This window comes from Boeremia exigua (assembly GCF_020726555.1).
Source record: "Boeremia exigua strain MPI-SDFR-AT-0100 chromosome Unknown C7974scaffold_6, whole genome shotgun sequence".
Taxonomy (NCBI): Eukaryota; Fungi; Ascomycota; class Dothideomycetes; order Pleosporales; family Didymellaceae; genus Boeremia; species Boeremia exigua.
In genome coordinates this window covers 1405137-1427498 of record NW_025763523.1, presented here as the reverse complement: position 1 = coordinate 1427498, position 22362 = coordinate 1405137, and the positions used below count along the sequence as shown (strand labels likewise).

Sequence of the window (22362 nt, the reverse complement as noted above, 5' to 3'; positions counted from 1 at the left end):
CATCGTGCATGCACTAGTAACAAAGAGGCAGCTCTTGGGCTTCCTGTCCATTATTATTTGAGAGGCCTACAGTAGGCCTATAGTAGGTAGGCCTGAACCTAACGCTAATATACACTAGCATTACACGCATGCGCAACATTAACATCCCCTCATAGTAGCTCCATCTCAAAAGCAAAGAGGGCAGGGGAAGTAAATGGTCGTCTTGATCTATCTACGCCTGTACCTGGCAGCTCTTCTGCGCCTTCACCTTTGGATCGCTCTCGCTCGTTACAGTCAGCTTGACTGTGGCCTTGTTGACAGCACCATACCCGCTCTTCACAGCGACCTTGACCTCCGTGCTCTCGCCGAACTTGGCGTACGCCAACGCATTGGGGACACCTACTTCCCATCCCTTGCCCTCGACCTTGGCATCGAGCCTGAAAATGTCGGATCCAAGGTACGCCGATAGATCCTGAGGGTGTGCCGACGTAGTGTTCGTACCGGCCTTGCCTGTGTTGTCAAGCTGGAACGTGCAATACAGGCCCTCTGACGACTTGCCTGACGCAGTGCCCTGGCGCAGCTTGACGTCGTGCTTCGCAGTCGACGCCTCGTTGGTAGATCGCACGCCGACAGTGTAGCGCAGGATACCGGAGGCGTCGCGGTTGATGTCCAGCACGTAGAAGTGGAGACCGTTCGCCTCATCGACGTGCTCAAACTCGCTGCCAGAGTTTGTGCCAGCGTGGAACAGAGCGTCGGCAAGTTGGCGGTAGTCGCCGATGCTCCAGTACCTCGCCGTGCCGTTTGGCAGGTAGAAGTCAACAACGTGGGCGTCCTGTGGGTTTGCGTCGATAACCCACTGGAAGGGCTGTGAGCGGTCGCGGTTCTTGGTCTTGCTAATCATGACACCCGAGTCTGGACAGAACGAATCAGCGCCCATGCGGTCAACGACTTCAATGTTGTAATTATTGTAGCCACGACCATCACATAGTGCGTCAAGAGAGATGTTGCACGCCGGTGCGAGGTCGCCCTGCGCTCCGAAGGTGATGTTGAGACCCATGAGACCGGTGCCCGGGTCAACGGAGCGGGCAGTGATCTCAGCAATGACAGCGCCAGAAGTGGCAAGTCCAGAGCGTGACACTTGAAGAATAGGAGTGTTGTCAATCAGGCCGATCTGATGTTTGTCACGCATGGTGTGGAGAGAGCCCATAGATGCACCCTGCACCGGTGGGATCTGCCAGCGAGTGTGAGGACCTCCGGGGCCGTTGAAAGAGCCACGGTCAAGCATGCTGAAGGGTCCAGTGTATGCACGGCGCGGAGGAATACTGTAGGGGTTGTTGTAGTTGTCACCAATTCCGAGAAGATGAGATAGCTCGTGAGCGAAAGTGGCCATACCACTCGATTCACCCTGAGTGGATGAGCCGCCGCCGGCGTTAGGCCAGATAGTTGAGGCTGCAGCCCAAGAAGTCCATTCGACGTACCGAGTATCAGCGTAGTTGGGGAGCGAACTGTTCGCTGGTGGTCCAAACTCCGCCGGGACATCCTCCTTGGTCAAGAACTTCATCTCTCCGAACTCCTGCCATGTGGAAGATTCATCTTGTCCAGCAGACAGGATGAATGCCAGCTCAAACGCATCAGCTGTCTCATTACCAACGTCCCTGCGCCACGCGCCCAGAGCGTCTGTTCGAAGGTCGACTGAGCATGGCGGGCCTTCAGGACAAGCATTCTCATTGAAACCACCTTGCTCGTCATCTACACCGTATTGATAGCTCTTGGCGGGCATGCGATAAGGGCCAAAAACAGTCAAGTCAACGCCATACTTGCCGAACGAATCGCCCATCCAGTACTCATGGAGAGTGTGGCCCTCGTTGAGATCGTTGGGAACGTTCAGCAAGTCGTGGTAGAACTTGGGTACATCTTCGCGTTTCAGGCCAGCAGCGAGCGGCTGGGGGTTACCGAATATATCAGAGTTGGCAGCCAGAGTAACAACGAACGGAGAATCTGGAGGGACCGTTAGCTGTGAGTGGTTTACATTTTTGATACTTACTTACCAGGATAGTCGACAGTGACCATAGCAATGTTGAAGTTGCGGTCTCGACCCTTGCGCGCAGGGTCGCTCCAGGACGTGCTTGGTGGAGCGACAAAGTCGTCCCACGTCATGTTGTCTGGATTGACCCAGTTCTGAGGGTCAATTGGCGCGAAAGGGGTCGTCGGCGCCCTGGTCCTCAGCGAATGTGCTGGGAATGCTGATGTCGTGCCGAGCATCGCAGCTGCGAGAACGACCACAGAGGCCGTTGAGCAGCCTTGAGGCGCCATTGTTGCAGTCAACTGAGATCGGCTTCGCAATCGAAGAATCTACAGGTTGGACGGACCAGGAACCGTCACAACGGCGACAACTGGGTTAAAAGGAGAAAATTTACATCGTACCTGCATACCCTGTCTTCCGTGCTGCATACTCCTCACTCATCCATGCTACGTAACGATGGCAAACTGTTGCCCAGAAATTGGGGAAACGCTTATTCAGATGCCTGTTCCAGTATAGCGCAATGCTTGAACGCAGGCCGCATTGCTTGGCTTATCGTGCCACCTGCTTGTTCCAGCAAGATGTTCGGGTCAATGCCGACAATGGTGAGCTTGGCATCTCGGATACGATGGGGATAATGATAGAGCGTCGTTGTTGATTCAACCGGAGTGGTTGGGTGGAGTGACAGCAGACGCTGTGCCCTGGCACGAAGCTTTGGCGCTCGTAAGTGGGGGCGGAACGATTCATACCATGTTATTAGGTATGGCTTCTATGTACCAGTGAAACTCTGTGATATGGTTCGACCGTTGAAGAAGCCCCATGGAAGCAATAGAGTGTGCAAGTATCAGCAAATCACATCACTAGCGTCATGTGCGGGGGTTCCTTCCACCCAGATGCGTAACTTAATACTCATCATAGATCACACTCCAAGTAACACAAGTCCAAATTGTGACTACAGTAAAGGATCTGTATGTTCTGGCGTTCTCATTGTGTTACCAAGTTCATTTATCAAGCTATCAATTGCAGGTAGGGGGTTGGTTGCCATTTCCGCCTGAATTTCGACTACTTTGCCCTACACAACCAAGATCACTTTACAGTAGATAACTTCGAGCCTAGACTTCGTTCCCCTCGTTGAACTAATCTGTGCATCTGCATAGAAGAATCTTCCTGAACACTGATTCTTTGGCGCTTCGGAGTCCATTCAGTGGATGAATCAAACATCACTATAATACAGAATTTGGACTGAAGTATGTAGCGATACATTCGTTATCTACATCCACATCCACATCATCATCATGCAATCATGCAGACAAGCCGTCTCGTCATTACCGAAACAGGGAATTTCATCAAAGCGCGCAGAAAAAGAAATAACAAAACAAGACAGACGGCCCAAAGCTAGTCTACCATCGATAATCATCCGACCAGCACGATCTTACGCTCAGTCACGCAACGATGCAGACCAGACGGGGTATAATGCCACACAACGCGAAAACAAAACAGCAGTCTGTACAGTCTCCCTTCAGGAATCATCAAAGACGAACAAGGTCTAAGCCTCGGCGGTAGCCTCAGCCTTGACACCATTCTCCTTGGGCTTCTCGGCCACCGTAGCTGTCAGTTCCGCGATCTTGGCGTCCTTCTCCTTGATCTTCTCCATGACCGAGGTGTTGAGGGTCTTGAGAGATTCCTCACGCTTCTTCGACTCTTCGAGTTCTTTCTTCAGGGTGTCCTGCTCGGTTGTGCTAGCCTCACTGGAAGCCTTCAGGGTAGCGAGCTCAGCCTCGATCTGCGCGGACTTATCTTCTTGAGCTTTGCGGGCAGCAACGGCCTCGTCAACTGCCTTGGTGCTGGCTGCTGCCTTCTCCTCGGCCTCCTTTGTCTGCTGTTGCGACAGTTCAAGGGCCTTGGTGGCTTCAATGACCTTCAAGTCAGACTCCTTCTTGAGCTCTTCAATGGCCTTTGCTGATTCGGTCGCTTTTTGCGACTCGGCAAGCTGAGCCTCGAGCTCTGAAACCTTTGCGTCGTTTGCAGCCTTCTCCTTGGTAACAGATGCAATGCTAGATTCCAGTTGAGCGACCTTTGCATCGTTTGCTTTGATTTGCTCCTCGAATGTAGCCTTCTCAGATGCTGCCTTCTCGGCAACAGCCTTGTGCTCGGCAATGTCACTGGCCAGGGCGTCGGCGCGGGCCTTGCTATCGGTAGCAGCGCTGTGCTCATCTGCCAGTGACTGCTCGGCCTTCTCTTGCGCCAACTTGGCAGCCTTGAGTTCTTCTTGAGCAGAAGAAAGGCTGGCCTTAGCCTCGTCCTGTGCAGCGGTAGCACTCTTGACAGCATCGTCGTGAGCCGCCTTTGCACTCGCAAGATCCTTCTTCGTAGCCTCGTGGGAAGATTCCGCCTCCTTCAAAGCAGTATCGTGTTCAGCTGAAACTTTGTCGAGTTGGCTCTGTAGCTCAGCTGCCTTGAATGCGTCCGCCTTAGCCGACTGCAGCTCAGTCTCAAGGCTGCCGTTAGACTTCTGAAGAGTGGTAAGTTCCTCCTGGGTCGAAGATAGGGAAATCTTTGTTGTCTCAAGCGCCTTCTCAGCGTCGGCCTGAGCCTGTTGTGCAGCTGTCAATTGGCCCTTGCTCTCTTCCTGTGCGGAGATGCTAGTCTGTTGAGCAGCTTCCAATTCGGCGATGCGGCTATTAAGCTTCTCGACGTCCTTCAGAGCCTCTTCTTTGGAGGCAAGGTCCTTCTGCAAAGAAGCAATCTGTTCGTTGGCCTTGGTGCTAGACGATTCGGCTGCTTCCTGCGCCTTAGAAAGCTCCTCATCCTTACTCTTGAGTGAGGCCTGAAGGTTTTCGACTTGCTCGGCTTGTTGCTTAGCAGCAACCAGCTCCTTCTCCAGAGAAGCAATTTTCTCGGAGAATTCACCACTGGAAGCCTTGACAGTAGCAAGCTCCTTCTCGAGAGAGGCAATCTTCTCGGAGGATTCGCTGCTGGAGGACTTGGCGACTTGCTGGGCTTCAGACAGTTCCTTCTCAAGAGTTGAGATCTTCTTGGACAGTTCAGTTGACTCGGTCTTTGCGCTGTCACTAGCATCGACAGCCTTGGCAAGCTCGGCATCCTTGCTCTTCAGCGACGACTCCAGGTCCGAGACCTTGCTCTGCAGACCAGAAGTCTCACCCTTGGCAGACTCGGTAGCATCAGCGGCTTCCTTCTTCGCAGCCTCGAGGCTTTTCTGAAGTTCCGCAACCTGAGCACTAGTAGTCTCTTTCAGCTTGTCCGCATCTGCCTGGGCGGCGGAGCTCTTTGCCTGCTCGCTTTCCAGGTTCGCAACGGCACTAGCAAGCTTCTTCTCCAATTCCTGGACCTGAGACACTGACGACTCAGAAGTCTTCTGTGCGTCAGCCTTTGCGGCTGATACCTCCGCATCCTTAGCAGCGAGATCGTCGGCTGCTTTCTTCAGGGAGCTCTCAAGCTCACTGATCTTCGAGGATGAGCTTTCAACACTCTTGGTAGCTTCTTCTTGTGCAGCCTTCACCTCCGACTCCTTCTGAGACAGGTTGGCCTGGGCTTCCTTCAGAAGCTTATCGAGATCAGCGATCTTGGCGGATGCGACTTCGGTAGCGCTGCCTGAGTCGGCACGAGCACTCTCGACTTCCTTCTCCTTTGCCGCAAGGCTATCCTGTGCCCCCTTGAGCGACTGCTCAAGCTCAGAAACCTTCTTGGAAGAAGTCTCAGAGGCCGCCGATGCGTCGCCCTGTGCCTTCTGGAGCTCCTGCTCCTTAGCAGCAAGATCTTCCTGGGCCTTCTTGAGAGAGCCCTCCAACTCGGATACACGAGTATCTGCGGAGCCGGTAGCACTCTCGGCATCGCTCTTGGCCTTAGCAAGGGCATCCTCAAGCTCAGCAACGCGGGCAGCTGATGTCTCGGAAGCCTTCGAAGCGGTTGCCTTTGCATTCGAAAGTTCCTCCTCTTTAGCGGCAAGGCCTTCTTGAGCATCCTTCAAAGATTTCTCCAAGTCAGTGATCTGGGCAGTCAATGTGTCAACGCTGCTCCTGGCCTTGTCGGCAGCCTCAATAGCGCCGCTCTTTTCGGTGGTGAGAGTGGCAATCTGGCTCTCCAGCTCGGATGTCTTGGTGGCAAGAGCGTCCTGTGCCTCCTTGAGGTCAGCCTCCAACTTCGAGAGCTTTGTAGACAACTCGTCAGCATCGCCCTTCGACGCGTCCGCAGCGGCAAGTTTCTCTTCGAGGTCGCTGATTTGCTTCTTGAGAGTCTCAATTTCGCTCTTGCTCGAGTCGCTAATAGCGGCAGCTTCCTTGCTGGCCTTGTCGGTTTCTTCGGACTTGCTAGCGAGTTCCTTCTGGGCCGCCTCCAAGTCAGAAGTACGGCTCGATAGCTCCTCCTTTGCACCAGCGAGTGCCTTCTCTAACTCGGAGATCTTAGCACTGTGCTCCTCAGATGCAGAAGCGTGGAAAGACTCGAGCTCCGAAAGCTTAAGGCCGCGGGCCTCGTGCTCCTGAGACAACTTGTTGTGGGCCTCGGTTTGAGCGTTGAGCTTTTCGTCGGCGTCAGCGTGGTTGGCTTGGAATTCTTCGATCTGCTTCTTCAGCGAATCAACTTCGCCCTGAAGCTGCTCAACGTTCTTGCTGCTAGCCTCCTTCTCCGCAGTGAGGGCAGCAATGGTTTCGTCCTTAACATCGAGGTCGGTGCGGGGAATGAGGGAGGCCTGGTCGGCACGAAGCTGTTCGAGCTCAGCGTTGACCTTGGCGAGAAGCTCATCGGCGCTCTTCTTATCCGCAGTAAGCTGCTCGAGCTCGGCGGTAGCCTTAGCGAGCGACTGCTCGGTGGTGCTCTTCTTTTCGGTCAGATCCTGAATCTCCTTGTCCTTGGATTCGAGCTCGGCCTTGGGTGCTGAATCGCCGGTCTTGCTCTCGAGGTCTGCGATGGTGCTCTTGAGCTTCTCAATCTCGCTCTTCAGGCCGTCGATTTCAGTCTGGAGCTCGGTGACACGGGCCTCATGCTCGGCAGTAGAAGACGCCAACTTGCTCTCAAACTCACTTTCACACTCGGCGCGAACAGAGCTACGCTCCTTGGTTTTGGCTTCACGAACTTGCTGTACAACAACGCTGACCATGTGCTCCTCAAGGTCCTTCTTGTCTTGCAACAAGGTGGACTCACGTTCCCCAAAGGTCTTCTCTCGCTCTTTGTGGTCATCCTCGAGGGTCTTGACATGCTCGTCCTGCTTGTTCGCAACGATTCGCGCTTCGTCAAGCTGAGCTTCGGCGTGAGCCAGCTGCTTTTTCAGAGCCTCTAGCTGCACCTCGTACGAGTCGTTGGGATTGGGGGAGGGAGGTTGGGCACCTGTGTTAACTCGGCGGATTAGCGAGGAGGCCGGGACATGCAGCGGAGCTGCTGTAAGAGAGAACGGGTAGAACGGACCCGAGCCTGGCACGATAGGTTATTGGGCAGGCGGGGTGAGGTGAAAGAGAAGTTGCTTACCTGCATCTGCGCCGGGGACACCCCTCGGCGTCTCGGGCGGCGTATCTATGCCATTGTCACCGGTGGTAGGCCGGGATTTGCTCGGCGCTGGTGCATGTGCTTCCGCTGTGGTGACCGCGGTGGTGGGTGAAGTCGGCGCGGCGCCAGCGCTGCCAAAGAAATAGTTGTAGGCTCTACGCATACTGCTTGTGCGCTTGGGTAGTCCGGGACGGGTTAAATTCGCCGACTTCCGTCCTTTTGGATCTCTTGGATCGGGTTGCTCGGCTGCTTCCTCGGGCGTGACAGCAGCAGATATCGTGTCCTGTGAGCTCCTTTGGCTCAGACCACTGTGGTTTCTGTGTGCCTGGGGAGGTCGAGCTGAATGGAGCTTTCGACCGAACTTGGAAGATCCCGATTCTATATCGGCGAGGATCTGCTTCTGCTCTTTTGCCGTTCCGCTGAGGCTGGCGTCAGTAGGTTGTTATTACGCCGTAAACAATGGGCGGTGAAGCGAGTGAGGGGCAGGAACATGCACAACAATAGGATTGTTGAGAAGAGCCAAGGATGTGAAACTCTGGCGTCGACAAGAGGTGGCCGGACGGGGAGCTATCTCTTACCAGAGCAAAGCGTGAGGGCAGGTGAGGCGTGTGATGCGAAGGTGCGGTGAAGACGAAAAAAAAGTCGGGATGACGGAAGGTCACTCACTCATAGCTTTCTCTCGAGCGCCAGCTAGGCATGATTCAGTTTTGCTATCAATCGCACGGGGTCCAGTAGCCTGCTAGCCTGCTCCTCCTCTGAAGAGATTTTACCGATTCTGTCAAGCGGACGGGGGCGCCTTTGGTCCTCCAGCGTTGCCTTTATGTACGGGCACAACGCGTGCATCTTAGCGTGCTTGTATCTCTATGCAGCCTGCAGCACCAAGGATGGTTGCTGCCCAGTCAGGATGCGCTGGATAGACGCTCTGCACGTTGCACACCTCACATGGGGCAAAGTCAACGCGCCGGTTCATGCAAGCACAACACACAATGTCCCGTTGTGAGGGCTGTCCGGGCGGAGGATGGGACGTGCCCGAGGCGCGGCTCCACTTGCATCTTACCGCCTCGACAGGGTTCGACGTGCGGGCGACCATGGCAACACCATCGTCGACGCCTGCTGTCGCTGGAAGACCACACATCCTCGTTGGCAATGGGCAAGTCTGGTGTCGAGCTCGCTGCTCACCGTCAGCCAGGAAACTGTTGACGGCCCCCATTTTGTCCATTACACATCAACCCTGCTGGGCGAGGTCGAATTAGGTTACCCAATCACAGCACTGCACGTAGTGCCACCACATGGACGTCGCGTGAGAGCAAAGCAATATCACCGAGTAATGAAGAGCGACAATCGCAGGCTGGCGAGACGAACAACCCTCTATATCTGATGCAATTGGTGTCGATTGACTGTCGTCCGAGCTACAGATCGTCACTGGAGGGGCACGTCGACGTCGTGTCCTCTTGCCAGCGCGCTGACACGACGTGGACAGCTGTTGGAGCTCAAGCTTGAGCACGGATACCGCGCAACACGCAGATGTGCGGTACGCGCCAGTCGTTGTGGCGCCACGCACAGCGTTACAGGACCGGACGACTGCAAGTCGCCCAACAGCGCTGCAGGAACGGCGTCTCAAGACCGGGACCCCCTCGGCCTCAACTTCTGCCGTGAGAGGTTGCCCCAAGTCATCCGAAACATTAAGTCCAGGGTTGTATCGCAACTCCTTCCTCTGCGCAAGTTCTGTGGATGAGGCGAGTCAATGCGCCGCTGCGGGTGCTAATCTGCAGGGCTCATGGCATTCGGATTTGATGCGCTGTCAGTCGGACGCTAGGTAGTCCAAGCTTCACACACTTTACGCAAGCACGCAAGCAGCGGGTTCCCTCACAGCGTGTTCTAGGGCGATCGCGTCTGTGCCCGCCGTGCACCAACAAAAACTTTGACGTTGTCCTGGTGACCCCTCCTGACATGCTGACATGTGAAGACACAGAAATTGTCGGCGAGATGCTAGCCGAGCGATCGCCGCCGTCTGACAGCGGTGAAGGCCGTCGCGGGGTCTGCGTAGCGGAGGCACGACGTCACGTTTCCAAATCACGTCCATGTCGACGAGCATCAACCTAGGAGTATAGCTAACGGGACATGAATGTCTCATTTACGTTGATTCATGATGTTTACAGAAGGCCGCCCAATGAATGCCCAATTGCAACGCCGTTGCCATGCTGTGTCCAATGGTTTTAGGGGACATGGAGTATCTACAGATCAATCGAAATAGGTCAACAAGAAAAAACCAGTCGTATGCGTCACGTGCAGGAGAGTATCAGTACGCTGAACCAGGCCAAGTATTGCTGTCAGACGACCGCAAAAGACTTCGGAGCAGGAGGTTGGGGCGATCGGAGGACAAGATGATCTCTGGAGATGACGCCGGGAAAGTAGCGGCAATCCTGCCGAGAAGCCGTTGATGTCGTTCGAGGCGACGCTGGCGATGTCGCTCATGACGCTGTTCACGACGTTCTCGTAGCCGCTGCCGGCCTATGATTTAGAGAGGGTTGTTAGCTGGTTGGAGTGATTGATGTCTTAGGACTGAGAATCAGACCAACCCCTGCGTACCCGTTCGCTAACCCCACCTGGAGCTGCATCGGTAGCTGTTGATGTACCAGTAGCCTGATTGTCTGCAGATCCAGACTCTGACGGGACAACATATGGGTCTGCCGCGTCGAAGGCGCCAGGCATCGACCGCGAACCTGTTGGCTGGGGTCCAGTAGAGGCTTGCGCGGTTGATGCAGACGCTTGGGCACTTGCTCCACCTTCTTGGTGTTTGGTAATGCCTTTACGGCAATGTGGGCATGTGTCGTGTTCAATCAGCCATGCAGACACACATGAGTGGTGGAACCAGTGCTTGCAGGGCAGCTCGGTGACCGTTTCGCCGATGTTTACTTCGTCAATACAAATGCTGCACTCGGCCTTGTGCTCAGGGCCAAGCATGTCTTCTGATACCTGTTTTTTGGGCAGAGCGTCGATATCGTCTTGTGTAGCTGGTGGAGGAGCGTTGTTCGTAGCTGTCTGTTCCATGAGTTGAGATACAATGCGATCGAGGCCTTCTTGCGAGTAGACGAAGTCGCCCATCTGACCTCCTCCAGGGATGAGACCAAGCGATTGGAAGAGGTTTAAGAATGGTGCTGGTACATGCTCGCCGCCAGGGCCACCACGACCGCTGCCATCGCCGCCCTGTGGCATGTTTTGAGCGCCAAGTGCTGCCATTAGACCAGTCATGACGCTGTAGTCCATTAGCACGTCATGTTCCCGACTGGTCGCGCGCTGGCTTACTTGGAGATATCATCAACAGGCTCGACGCGCATGCCCATCCCGTCGCCTCGTGGTGCCAACCGGGCCCCGCCATGGTATGTGAAGCGTCCTGCGTGAGCTGATGGCTGGCCTGCGCCCTGTGACTCTTGATAAGCTGACTGGCCAGCACCGGAGAAGAGTCCTTCGCCTTGTCCTTGAGATTGACCCCGAGCAGGTGGTTGCCCCTGCACAGCAGCTTGAGTTAGGCCATTCAGCATGGACATGAAGCCTCCGATTGACCCAGGCGCAACGCCAGCGCCCAAACCGCGCGGGGACACGGACCGTGTTATGGTCGCCTGCACATTGAATCTGCCTGGTCCGATGCGCACCAAATTGAAGTTGCTGATGTCTGCCTCCTCTGGGTCGTCGTCTGCGAAAGGGCTTTGGTGGGGATTTGGATGTGGCGGGGTGTGCTCTACATCGGACATTTCGTCGTCGTCTTGGTCGCCGTCATGGCCAAACATATTGCTGTCTCGCGGGTCGTTGTCGTCCTCGATCTGGATGGTGTAAGCGCGTGTCAATCACGTCCAGCCTCATAGCAGTATAGCTGAAGTAAGACCCTGCAGTCAACTCACAATTTCCGTGAAGTCCGAACCACACTCTGGACATGTAAGGCCGCGCTCATCTCGATACCACTCATCGGCGCACTCGTGGCAGAACATCATATCGCGGTGTCCGGGCCTCTGACTCCCCGCAGGTGCGGGCGCATTCTGGTTCGCCGACTGGTCCATATCTGCGGTGTCTTGGGATCAAGGCGACTGAGGAGCCGATGGGCTATCGTGTCTTCATATCAGCAAATAATACCGTGGCGTGCAGTTATGCGAACTCACGGGGAGATGTCAGGAGGACGTGAGAGTGCGCGGGTGATAGGTAGGTCGGCGGTTCGCGCTGAGATGTCCGGCGGGCCTGCTATGGCCGAACAAAAGTAGGCGCTGTGTTGACTACTCAGTGGACGCGTCGAGAGAAAGGATAACGGTGAATACTAGGTGAAGGACAAATTGGGGAAATGCGACACTGGCGGACTAAATCTGGTTCCTGGTCAACTGCTTGCTGCTCAGACCCGAGTGACGTCTTGACGATCGCTGGCGCAGGGTCCAACGAATCGGTGCCGGGTGGGAGGCAACACTACTTTCGAAATGGCATGGAGTATGGAATGTGCAATGTATCTGATTGCGTCTTCCCATGTAGCCATATGAGTCATTCAAAGTGTTGGTCGTTCTAGATTGACTCTTCGTTTGCCGAAACAATCGTTGAGTGTTTTTCAGCTCTTCCACGTACTTCGATCAAACTGCAATCATAGCTAATGTCGGGCCAGAAACCGAACGACGGATGTGGTGTATTATGGAGAAGTTCTTTGCTTGAACTGGGTACGAAAGAAACACGCTCTGCAATCATAGGTATACGGTCGTAGCCAAATTAGACAGTCCAAGCTCCATGACATCCAAGTCCACCAACGCCTGCTCAGTGCCTCACATGTGTACCCCCAATCCTATCCGTCCATATCCATCTGTATCGATCCATTTCCTGCAATTCAGAGCTTCGCCTACGGGTGACTCACCTCCTCCGTCCAGACTTCAACAAGAAAGTGCCGACCAGCCCCGCCGCAACCGCGATACCACCTACAATTGCAGCGCCAACGAGTCCCTCCTTTGCCACCTTCTCGTCAATGAGACCCTTCAAGCTCCCTGCCTGCAGATTCGCCGGCTCCAGCTCCAGCAACAGCTCGTTATATCTTCTCGCCTCTGCATAGTTGCCTAATTTGTAGTTGCCCAGGGCGAGGTAGTAGAGACATTCGCGACGGCGTTCGCGCGAGCCACGGAAGATGTCGGACAAGAGGCGCACGCCTTCTTGCTGCTCGCCGCGTTCGTTGGACTTGATCAGGCCCTGGGGGGTATTAGCATGTGGGTTGAGATGGAATGAGCGAGTGATGTATGTACCCATGCATAGTTAAACTTTGTCTGCAAACCAACGTATTCGCCCTCTTTCTCGTATTGTGCGCGCAACACCTGAAGCTCGTCGGGCTTCAGAGGCGACTCGACGTCGGCAGCGTCTGTCGCGGGTCAGTGCGCGTTCCACGCAGGCTCATATCGTCGGGCACTTACATGGTAGCGATGGTGACATAGTGTAGAGTGGTATTTGAGGTTACAGAAGTACTGTGAGCGGCGCACAAAGACCAGCGGCAGCGCACAGGTACAGCTAGGGTTGTCGCGTGAAAACGATCGGTGACGTACCCCTCGGCTCGTGGCTCGTGGCTCGTGGCTCTGCTGATGTGGCGGCAGCTGCAGCCGCGGTCGTACCGTTGCCATGGACGCACGGCCGTCACAACAAACCGAAACCGAACCCAGCGCCATCACTGCATCGCGACCTGCCCAACATCTATTTCACGACGTACTACAACTTGCACGCCCCAGAACCGAACGACGTAGAAGATCCCTTGACGAACTACTGAACTCCGTCAAAATGCTTCTCGACGAAGATCCCGCCGCTGTATGTCCACCAAGCGCAAAGCACCGCACGCAGCAGACTAACCCACCCGTCCAGCTCATTTCGCAGTGCACATCACACTTCAAGATCGCCAACGACACCGCGTCGCTCTTGCGCATCTCGGACAGCCTTTCCACACTCTCACAATTCCGATCGCAACACCTGCAGGCCCTCCAGGCCTCCAGAGCGCAACTCTCGCGCACCCACCAGACGCTCAGCGCAAACCACAACCACACACTGTCGCAACACAACCCCACAAACCACGCAGCTGAGATTCTCAGGCTGGACACCGAAAAATTCAAGATTGCGAAGCAAGCCTCCGATCTCGAGATCGAGGGTGAGAGATTACAGCGGGAGCGCGAGAGGCTCGGGGGCGTGGCTGCCGATCTAGAGGCCGAGGGCGTTGAAGGCGGGGAGAGGGAAAAGGCGGACAACGAGGATGCCACCATGTAGGTTTTGTCGCTGATAGCAACCGCTGAAAGCAACCACTAACGTTTTCTCTAGCTTGAAGCTGAAACTTTACCGCACACTCGGTATCGACGTCGAAGCCGACGCTACAACAGGCCAGTATAACAAGGCTGTTATCCGGAATGCGACAAAGGGTGACGTGCACGTTGTCAACATCGACCCCAAGTTTTCGCGACATTTCTACACAAACTACTTCTGGCGGACAATGTGATCGGCATAACATCAAGCTGGGCGCGGTTTGGATTTGCGGCGTGTTCGTCATCGTTTTAAGATACCTTTTGTTTGGGGGCGTTTGGAGATATGTACAGTTCACAATGCATATAATGACCTCTCTATTACAGAATGCGTTTCCTGTTCTCCGGCTGAGTTGCACGGCGAGGGTTGTTTGCTAGGGTGACATACATGTGCAAAACCACAAGACATTTCTCACGAAAGTCAGAGTGCACTCGACAACGTCTTGTGTTCCACTAATTACAGAATCTAAGCGTGGCTTCGTTCTTTGTCTACATTGTCAACGCAGGCCCTCAACACTGCATCTACCAAGCATCATGCGACGATGCGATATGGTGCAAACAGCTTTTCCATTACAAGTTACATGTCCTCCTGAAGCGAGAACATCTATCTCTTGCCCTTCTTCTTACTCGGGACGACCTTGAAATCGAGAGCGGGCTGCTGCTGCTGTTGTTGCTGTTGCTGGGTATTTGCGCCTCCCTTTTTAGCAACTTCAGACCAGCCACCTGCAGACTTGTTTTCGGCGGGACTGGATGTACTGCGATCATCGATAATACCCTTATCAGCGAGCTTGCGGCGACGGAGGAACTCTTCAGCAAAGTGGCGAGAGTCAAGAGTGTTGCTTGCGGAGTGGACAGACTCGGTGATGAGTTCAGCGTCGGCAGGAAAGCTCAGGAGCGAAGAGACAAAGTCCTCGGCTATTTGAAAGTCAGCACATAGTCAATCAATGTATTGAGCGAACGTACCGTTGATGCCCTTGTTAAGGTCAGAGCGAAGCTCGTTCACAGCCCATTTACGGAACTCTTCTTCAGCGTTGGCTTTGCCTGAAGCGCCAGCGAGGGTGGAAGTGCGTGCAACAGTCGGCTTCTTCAGGATGGATGGCACAACATTTGAGCTAGTCGTGCGAACGACAGCAGGCGCCGGACTAGCAGGACCGCCTGGCGTCTTGACTTTGCCACTTGCCCCGACGGTGGTCCAAGGACTAGCACCAGCAGCCATGGCAGCAGCAGGGAGAACCGGGGTCTGCTTGCTAGCCAACTCGGCATAGCGCTTCCCTGCTGCGGCAACTGCTGTAGCGGCACCAAGCGGGCTGACTACCGATGCTGCTTGAGTCGCTGCACGGTTCTTGCGAGCTTCCTCCTCTTTCTGGATCTGCGAAAGCGTCTTCTTAGATGCTGGAGTGGGCTGGGCCGGAGCTTTACCAGCAGCAGGCTTGGCCCACGCGGAGGCACCAACAGCAGGAACAGGGGTCGATGGAGAGGCACCAGTACCACTAGCCCACGTAGAGCTCGAGGGTAAGCCGGGTTGAATGACAGGAGAGTGTGCCTGGGCCAAAAGCTCTTTCTCGAAAGCTTCACGGCGAGCAGCAGCAGCAGAAGCCTCGCGCTCGGCAGCTTTCTTGGCCTCTGCTTCTTGAATTTCTCTGAGAGAGGGGCCCCTGGAAGCTTCAGCAGGCTCTTTTGCCCACGGCGCCACGGACGCACTTGGTGTATCAGCTGAGGGTGTGGCAGCACGAGAGTCAGCATGCAAGTCCCCGGGAACGATAGCCTTCCTTTGCGCAGCTGGTGCTGGAAGAGGTGACTGCGAAGGTGGAGGCGGAAATGGGTATATGGCAGGCTCGACTGCTTTCCAAGCTGATTGAGGTGTGGGAGAATGCTTGGCAGACTGCGCCTTTTGGACCTGCTCTGTGAGAGAAAGAGGCTCTTGAGCGTTGGCTAGCATCTCAGCGCTTGGTTCCGCTACCTGTTCCTGGGTGTCGCCATTCTCGGGTGTCTCGGGATCAAGCTGTTGGTCTTGCGTCTGGGTGGCCGGGGCAGAAGGCTTTCCGATAACACCTTCTGGCGGAGGAGCGACGCGTGATTGGTCCATGTCTGTCTGCACACGCAAGTCGTTAAACTGTTGCAGGCGATCGGCAGAGGATTGGGCCGCCTGCTGATCGTTCATCCCAAGCCTCTGTAGAGCATCGTGTTCAGCCTGCTCACGCTGCAATCGTGCACGGTCATTGAGCATGGCGACGACATTCTGGGCGTGTGAGGTGGCTTCTGGGTGCTGCGGAGCGAAGGATCCAGGTGCCGTGCCAAATGCAGGCTGTGTTCCACGCCCAAGATTGAGACGGTCCATGAGGCCAGATACTTCATCGTTACCCATCATATCTACGCCGGCGCCGATGGGACCCAGCCCGGGGACCATGCCGGGCCTAAATGCGTTCTCCATAAGAGCAGAGCCTGCTGCGCCGGGTCCTTGAGTAGGAGATGGCTGATAACCTCCAGGTGATGTGATGCTACCAAAGCTTGGCTGGCTCTGCAAGCTATGAGCACTAGAGTGGTGCTGAAGCTGGTTTGGTATGATGCCTCCCAGCTGCGCGGACCTCAGATTGACTGATTGCTGGGCTGCCAAATGCTCTTTCTGCCGGGCCATGAGATACTGCTCCTCTTGCTTCCTTCGCTCCAGCGCATTCTGTTGCTCCGCCGTCAGAGTGGTGCCAAAGCTAGGGAAGCTGTTCGCGAATGGTGGTTGGGCACCTGGTGCGGTACCAGCACCGCCGGCCCAAGTATTGCCTGGCTGGGATGCGGCTGGTCCATGGGGTATTCCGATCTGAGGGACCAGGAATGGTTCGCGGGAGTTGCCAATGCGGCGAATGAGTTGAGCAAGTGGTTCGTAGTCCGGCTCCTCTTGCTTCTTAACCAGTAGTTCAGGGGAGAAAAATCCAGCCTTGTACCAATCGTGCATCTCAAGACCGGAGAATGGACCCTGTGTGTTACCTGACGGGTCGCGATAAATCCACCTCATGCGATCAGGCATTACCATGGTACGCTGTTGGGGTTGAGGAGGCTGACTGGAGGCAGGGCTACCAAGACCTGGTGTGGAAGGTTGGGCCGTCCTGGTTTGGTTAAGTGCAGCCATGGACAGTGAAGTAGTCGCCAGGTTAGACTGAGCGCCGGGAGTCTGGCCGAAACCTCCATGGTCATCGCCACTTGCACCTGAGAAATCGTCGAACAAATTGCGGTTGGCACGGAACGGCGAGTCAGTGTCGCGATTGGGAGCCTGTGCACCAAATCTGCCGAATGCTCCAGTCATGCTTTGCTGGCGGTCGCCGTGTGAAGAGCCGTCGTCACCATGATGTTCGTTCGATCGCATTTGCTCTTGCATCGATGCTGGGAAAAGAGATCCCAACTTACTAGCACGGCCAATAGAACCATGCCCAAGCCCTGACGACGCCCCGAACAATGAGCTATTTCCGAGTCCAGCAAGCGATGGTGATTGGACTTCGCCAACGTTGCCAAAAGCACTGTCAAATCCGAATGGACGCTCGCGAGAGGGAGTGCCCATCGCTTGTGGACCAGCAGACCAGGCTGAAGAGCCTCCCAACCCAGGTAAACCTCCCAGTCCTGGTAGGGTAGGGAATCCGCGCCCAGGACCAACACTGGAGGTCTGGCTTCGATCTCCAGCGCCGGCTTCAAAAGCGCCGGGTACTCGACCAAGACCCCCAAGCCCACCAAATGTGTGGTGCATGCCTGACATATTTGGGTCCACTTGGAAACTACCCATACCTGGGTAATGCGTATTTGGAACGTCTGATCCGTCTGAATCTTCCTCTCGTTCTTCGCGGTTCTGATCAGGGCTCCGATAGGGGTTCGTGTCTGTAGGGCTCATAGGATCGTTACCTCGCTCTCCTCCCCGGTGAGGTGTCTGTTGGCTAAAGTTGCCGAACATGTCACGGAAACCAGTATTGTCCGTCGTCATACCAAAGGAAGCCAGACCGCCATCGTCCCGTCCTTCAGGGCGGTGTGGTGTGCCAAACCCACCAAAACCATGCCTAGGGGGGCTGACGTCCTCGCCTCGAAGCGCTGCCGAGCCAGTGGGACGGTCTTCGTCCACGTAGGGGTCGGTGTCGCTGCTCATGGGACGGTTGGAACGCACCTCCATCCAGGAGGCACTTGGCTTTGAAGACTCTGCTTCGTGTCTGCCGAGATTACCGAGCGCTGCCTTCTCTTTCGATGCCTTGTCAAGATCTTCGACACTGGCCTTGCCCATCAGCCCCTTGAACCTGCTTTCGCCTCTCACACTTCCTAACCCAGGCTTCTTTTCGGGCTGGGAGATGCCAAAGCTTCCAAATGCACCCATAGGACCCGAGAACCCACCTCCTTGCGCGGCAGCCCATGGCGCAGAGCCGCCTGGACTGAATGGTGCGGTCGTAGTGCGCTTCAGATTGGCAAAAGGTCCAGCGTTCTCAGCAGCACCCTTCTCTTGCTCACTTTCCTCGCCGATGGCAGGCTCCTTGTAGTCTGTTCGACGGCGTATCAGGGAGGCTGGCGGGGTGACAGTGTTGGGCTCCTCGCGCGCAAATCGAGAGGCTGCAGGTGACGCAGGGAATGGATATGCCTCGCCCGTGTCGCGGCGACGGTTGCCAGGCCGGGTGGCCGTCGGCGATGAGAGGCCGTATGGTGTTCCAGGGGTTTGCGATATAGAGGTCTTGCGCAAGGATAAGCCTTCCTTGGAGGAGCCGTCCTTGTTCGCATTCTGGGTGGGTGGTTTGAGCGGTGAATTGACGGAAGATAAGAAGACCTGGTCATTGGTAAGCATGGTTCAGACAGCATCGCAGGCGACAAAGATGGTGCCGGTACCTCTCGTTCATCCTCGGACAGTTCTGACAGGTGCAGAGGCTGTATGCTGCCGTCCTTGTCCCAGCACTGGTCAACCCCGCTCTGGCCCTCCCTTCCGTGGTCGTCCTTGCGCCCCCAAGATGCGCCCGAAGCACCATTTGTAGCGTGGGGCTCCCAGGAACCCATGTACAGATGCGAAAGGTCTTCTTTGATGTCGTCGGATTCTCGCTGGGACTGGAAGAGCTGCACTAGTGAATCTCGCGAATAGCGACCTTCGACAGAGCCTCCATTGCGCCCCGGTTGCGCATGTGGCGGTACGTACACTCCAGAACTTGTCGACGGCGCAGTCGAAGGTGCAGGGGCAGAAGCATCGCGAGAGACGGAGACGGGGGCAGACCCAGACGGCGTGGTCGCGTGTGAGGGCCGGCGGAATGTTTGCGTCGCACCGTTCGTGCGTCGAGCCCTGTGCAGGCGTTAGCATGCAGTGACGCAAATGCAAAGCTGGCCGAGGTGGGAGCGGGTGGAGCGGTGGACGCCCGTGCGGTGTCCCGAAATATTCATGGCAACTTGAGACAATGTCGTCAAGTCGCATAGCGACGATCGCGGAGCGGTGGCACGGTGCAAAATACAGAACAGGCGCACTTACCAGTCGCCGCTCGATTCTGTGCGTGCGGAGCCGGCGTTACTGCCTGCAGCTGCTGAAGCGAAAGAAGCAGGTGCCATTGTGGTAGCGGGGAGGTGTGGAAGGTACGATGGTGTCGACCTTGAGTTTTGTGGTAGTGGAGTGCGGCAAACTGATTGGAGCAGGTGCAAATATTCGAGAATGATGTCAAGCTGCAAGCTGGGACGGGCGGAGCGGGCGAGGAGAGTGGCACTCGAGTAGTGGTACAGGCGAATGGCGCGGTAGTCGTAGGATGGCGACAGACGAGAGGATACCTGTGCTGCAGCGACCTGGGCAAGCCGAAAAGAAAGCGCCACGTGACTGCCACACTAATTTTTGAGGATCCCTCCAGCCTCGCACGCCAAACAACGCGTCTGACGCGCCGCAACTCTCTGATAGATCTGTCGGTGAACGCCACCGTCGGCCTTGGTGCTGTGTTCTGCCCTCTCGCGGCCCCCGCCGTATTTTTGTGTGCGCAACTATGACCCTCGAGTTCGCTTACCTACACTGGGCCATCTGAAGTACGACGCCCTGCAGCGTTCCAACAAGAAGCATCCTAAATCCAATACTGTACGCTGCTGAACCGCACTTTGCATTCACTCAAGGCGTTTCTTGCTCGCCTCGTCTCAATCTCGCCACCTGCTTGACCCATGCTTACCAAACCCCTCCATGAGGTCACTGCAGATTCTTGTTCCTGGGGTCCGCAAATGGTAATGCTTGTGGCGTTGTGGCAACCTGCCGCCTGTGTCCACCTGGGTGGTACCTAATTCCATGTAGCGCCTGCACGTGATCAAACGCACCGTGAGGAGCGTCGCTGTCCTCCAATCATCGCTGCCAGCATTCTCATTTGACCATTGGGTACTACATACAACCAACTTATGTTCCTCTCTTAATGCACGTTGCTCTTGCATGGCTGGCCCAAGCACGCAACGTCAGCGATAATTTGTTTGCTCCGTCGCTTGTCAGTCGCAGCCTTGTTTGCTGTGTCAACGGCAAGTTGCACCTGGTGCACCACGGGCAAGCCCGACCGGCCAGTATCGCATGCTCACCAAGTTTGTTCGCCAATCGCTCTCCTTATTGTCAGCACAGCGTTGTTGCCACATGTCACGCGTCGAGGGGGTTTTCAGCTTACCGCAGCGTGTAACGGCAAGTTCTGTTGGCGACACAAGAGAAGGCATGCCCTATTTAATACGCCCAGGCGTCACTTTTTGCTGGACTGTTAGTCTCTATATTCATACATTGAATTTCTCTCATCACTTTCGTTTGCGTTCACTGGGCACTTCCTTTCGTGTCGGAGCTCCCGCTTGGGTCAAGCCCTCGCCCGTAACAAACGCTGAACACTTGCTAGCCGCGACGCCTCGGTCTGAGAGCGCTGATTGGAAGCCAATACTTTGTTGGTTTCTCTGATTACATCCCAAGGAGATACCCAATATGTATCGCTGCCGTCATGAACAAGGCGAAGATCCTTACGCGAGTGGAAATGAAAACCGCCGCCAGAATCGCAACAGGCTGAATAGGGATATCGACACCCGTAATTTCTTCCGACGATTCAATAGGGGATTTTACGGCTCACCGGGTCTCTCTGCCTTCGGCATGGGGCCGCGTGAATTGGCCTTCAACACCTTTCGTAGATCTCCCGACTATTCTGGTCGGCCAGGAATGTGGGGCTCGACGTTCGATGATGATTTTGAGTCCGACAACGACGAATCTCCGTCATTTTGGTATTCCAAACGTCCTCCCCCGTATTATGGAGATACTCTGCGCAGTGGGCACCGCCGTCGATCTTCTGGCCGCTCGTACGGTGACTACTATGGGGCCGATAGCGATGATTACATATACCGCTATCCGCCTGTGCATTCATCCTTGGGCAGGGGGAGGAGATATTGAGAAACAGCCAAGTACATCAGCTGAGATGTAGGTTCTCATGAGTAGTCACTTCGGTGTGCGTTGGTTTGGCAGTTTCTTGCAAGCCCTTTGGAATTGCCTTATGATGTCAAAGGGCAAACATATGTGATAACAATGTGCTCGAAAGTGGGTGACTTCAATTTCAGTCTTCAATCATACACAGGTGTAACTATGCTGTCAAATTTAATTACAACACTCAGCCTCACAAATGTCCTCGCAATTCAATATAGTCCAGTAACGATTCACCGATCCATTGTGTACTACAACAGCAAACGCTAAATGTCACCTCGCCGCATCTCATCTCGTCATTCTCTCATTCGTGACACCCGACGCCCATACCGCTCCCCTGACCACTTTCGGAGTATTGCCAACGACAGAAGAAATGTCGTACATGTACAATGGGACGGGCGCATGTGGCTAACATATCGATTGACTGCCAAACGTAGCCGTCTCCCGCAGAATAGGTCATTGGAAGAGCAGGAAGAAAGGTTCGTAAACATCCATCGATGTCATCGATGGTTTTCATCTCTTACCTCTCTTGCCTCTCCATGCAATGCGGCTCAGGCTGTTACTGCCAGGCCGTTACGACTCCATACGATGTGTCTACTCATTCACCATGCGTTGATCTGTGGTCACTCGTCAGAGAATCTCTACAGAGCTTGCCAATCCAGTCTTCATCAGTTGTGGTACCTACCTCATGCGCAATCACGGCTTGCAGATTCTACATCGCTTGCTTCAACATGCTGCAAAGAACAACAGCGTGATAGTTTAGAGAATGAGACGGAATCTGCGAGGGAACTATTTCTTAGGCATTTAAATGGAAGGAAGTCTTGCTTAAGCTTGTGGACTAGAATCATCGAAACTTCAAAAACGTGGTGGCTGCATGGCTCGGGCTTTGCGTATGAAGGGAAAGAGGAGCCGTCCAGTACAGAAAGATGAGGAACGGACGGATATTCGATAGCTTCAATGCTCTACGGCGCCTTCCCAGGTGATATGTTTGATACATGCTGCGAAATCTTGGTACAGTATCTTTGCAAAATTCACTCTCCTACAAAATTTGCACATCTGTGTTTTCCGAGTGTGTGGACTCGTTGGGCGACCTTGTCGACAATCTTCTAATTCGCGATTCGGTACTCAATGTTCCAACTCTAATAGAAGTTTGTTGTTCGAGTTCAAACTATTCCACT

General features: G+C 54.9%; 5 protein-coding genes across 5 annotated transcripts; 1 reads left to right on the top strand and 4 right to left on the bottom strand.

Moving 5' to 3' along the window:
- Nucleotides 1–10: 10 nt before the first annotated feature.
- On the bottom strand, nucleotides 11–2690 carry C7974DRAFT_424497 (uncharacterized protein). The gene is made up of 2 exons (XM_046144432.1): nucleotides 2028–2690; nucleotides 11–1977 (listed from the first exon to the last, which is right to left on the bottom strand). The coding sequence occupies exons 1-2, from the start codon at nucleotides 2290–2292 to the stop codon at nucleotides 212–214; spliced, it is 2031 nt and encodes a 676-aa protein (XP_045997228.1). The 5' UTR covers nucleotides 2293–2690; the 3' UTR covers nucleotides 11–211.
- A 713-nt stretch (nucleotides 2691–3403) lies between these two features.
- On the bottom strand, nucleotides 3404–7476 carry C7974DRAFT_186743 (uncharacterized protein). The gene is made up of 2 exons (XM_046136497.1): nucleotides 7421–7476; nucleotides 3404–7342 (listed from the first exon to the last, which is right to left on the bottom strand). The coding sequence occupies exon 2, from the start codon at nucleotides 7113–7115 to the stop codon at nucleotides 3546–3548; it is 3570 nt and encodes a 1189-aa protein (XP_045997227.1). The 5' UTR covers nucleotides 7116–7342; nucleotides 7421–7476; the 3' UTR covers nucleotides 3404–3545.
- Nucleotides 7477–10054: 2578 nt separating this feature from the next.
- C7974DRAFT_434019 (uncharacterized protein) lies at nucleotides 10055–12943 on the bottom strand (the record flags this gene model as incomplete). Its single annotated transcript, XM_046144964.1, has 6 exons — nucleotides 10055–10754; nucleotides 10805–11319; nucleotides 11398–11544; nucleotides 12446–12706; nucleotides 12760–12872; nucleotides 12925–12943. The coding sequence occupies 6 exons, from the start codon at nucleotides 12941–12943 to the stop codon at nucleotides 10055–10057; spliced, it is 1755 nt and encodes a 584-aa protein (XP_045997226.1).
- A 339-nt stretch (nucleotides 12944–13282) lies between these two features.
- On the top strand, nucleotides 13283–13985 carry C7974DRAFT_413251 (Spc24 subunit of Ndc80-domain-containing protein; the record flags this gene model as incomplete). The annotated part of the gene is made up of 3 exons (XM_046143719.1): nucleotides 13283–13309; nucleotides 13364–13755; nucleotides 13811–13985. 3 exons carry the CDS (start codon nucleotides 13283–13285, stop codon nucleotides 13983–13985), a joined length of 594 nt encoding a protein of 197 aa, XP_045997225.1.
- Nucleotides 13986–14392: 407 nt separating this feature from the next.
- Nucleotides 14393–19332, bottom strand: C7974DRAFT_434018 (uncharacterized protein; the record flags this gene model as incomplete). Its single annotated transcript, XM_046144963.1, has 4 exons — nucleotides 14393–14703; nucleotides 14752–18571; nucleotides 18631–19072; nucleotides 19256–19332. The coding sequence occupies 4 exons, from the start codon at nucleotides 19330–19332 to the stop codon at nucleotides 14393–14395; spliced, it is 4650 nt and encodes a 1549-aa protein (XP_045997224.1).
- Nucleotides 19333–22362: the final 3030 nt, after the last annotated feature.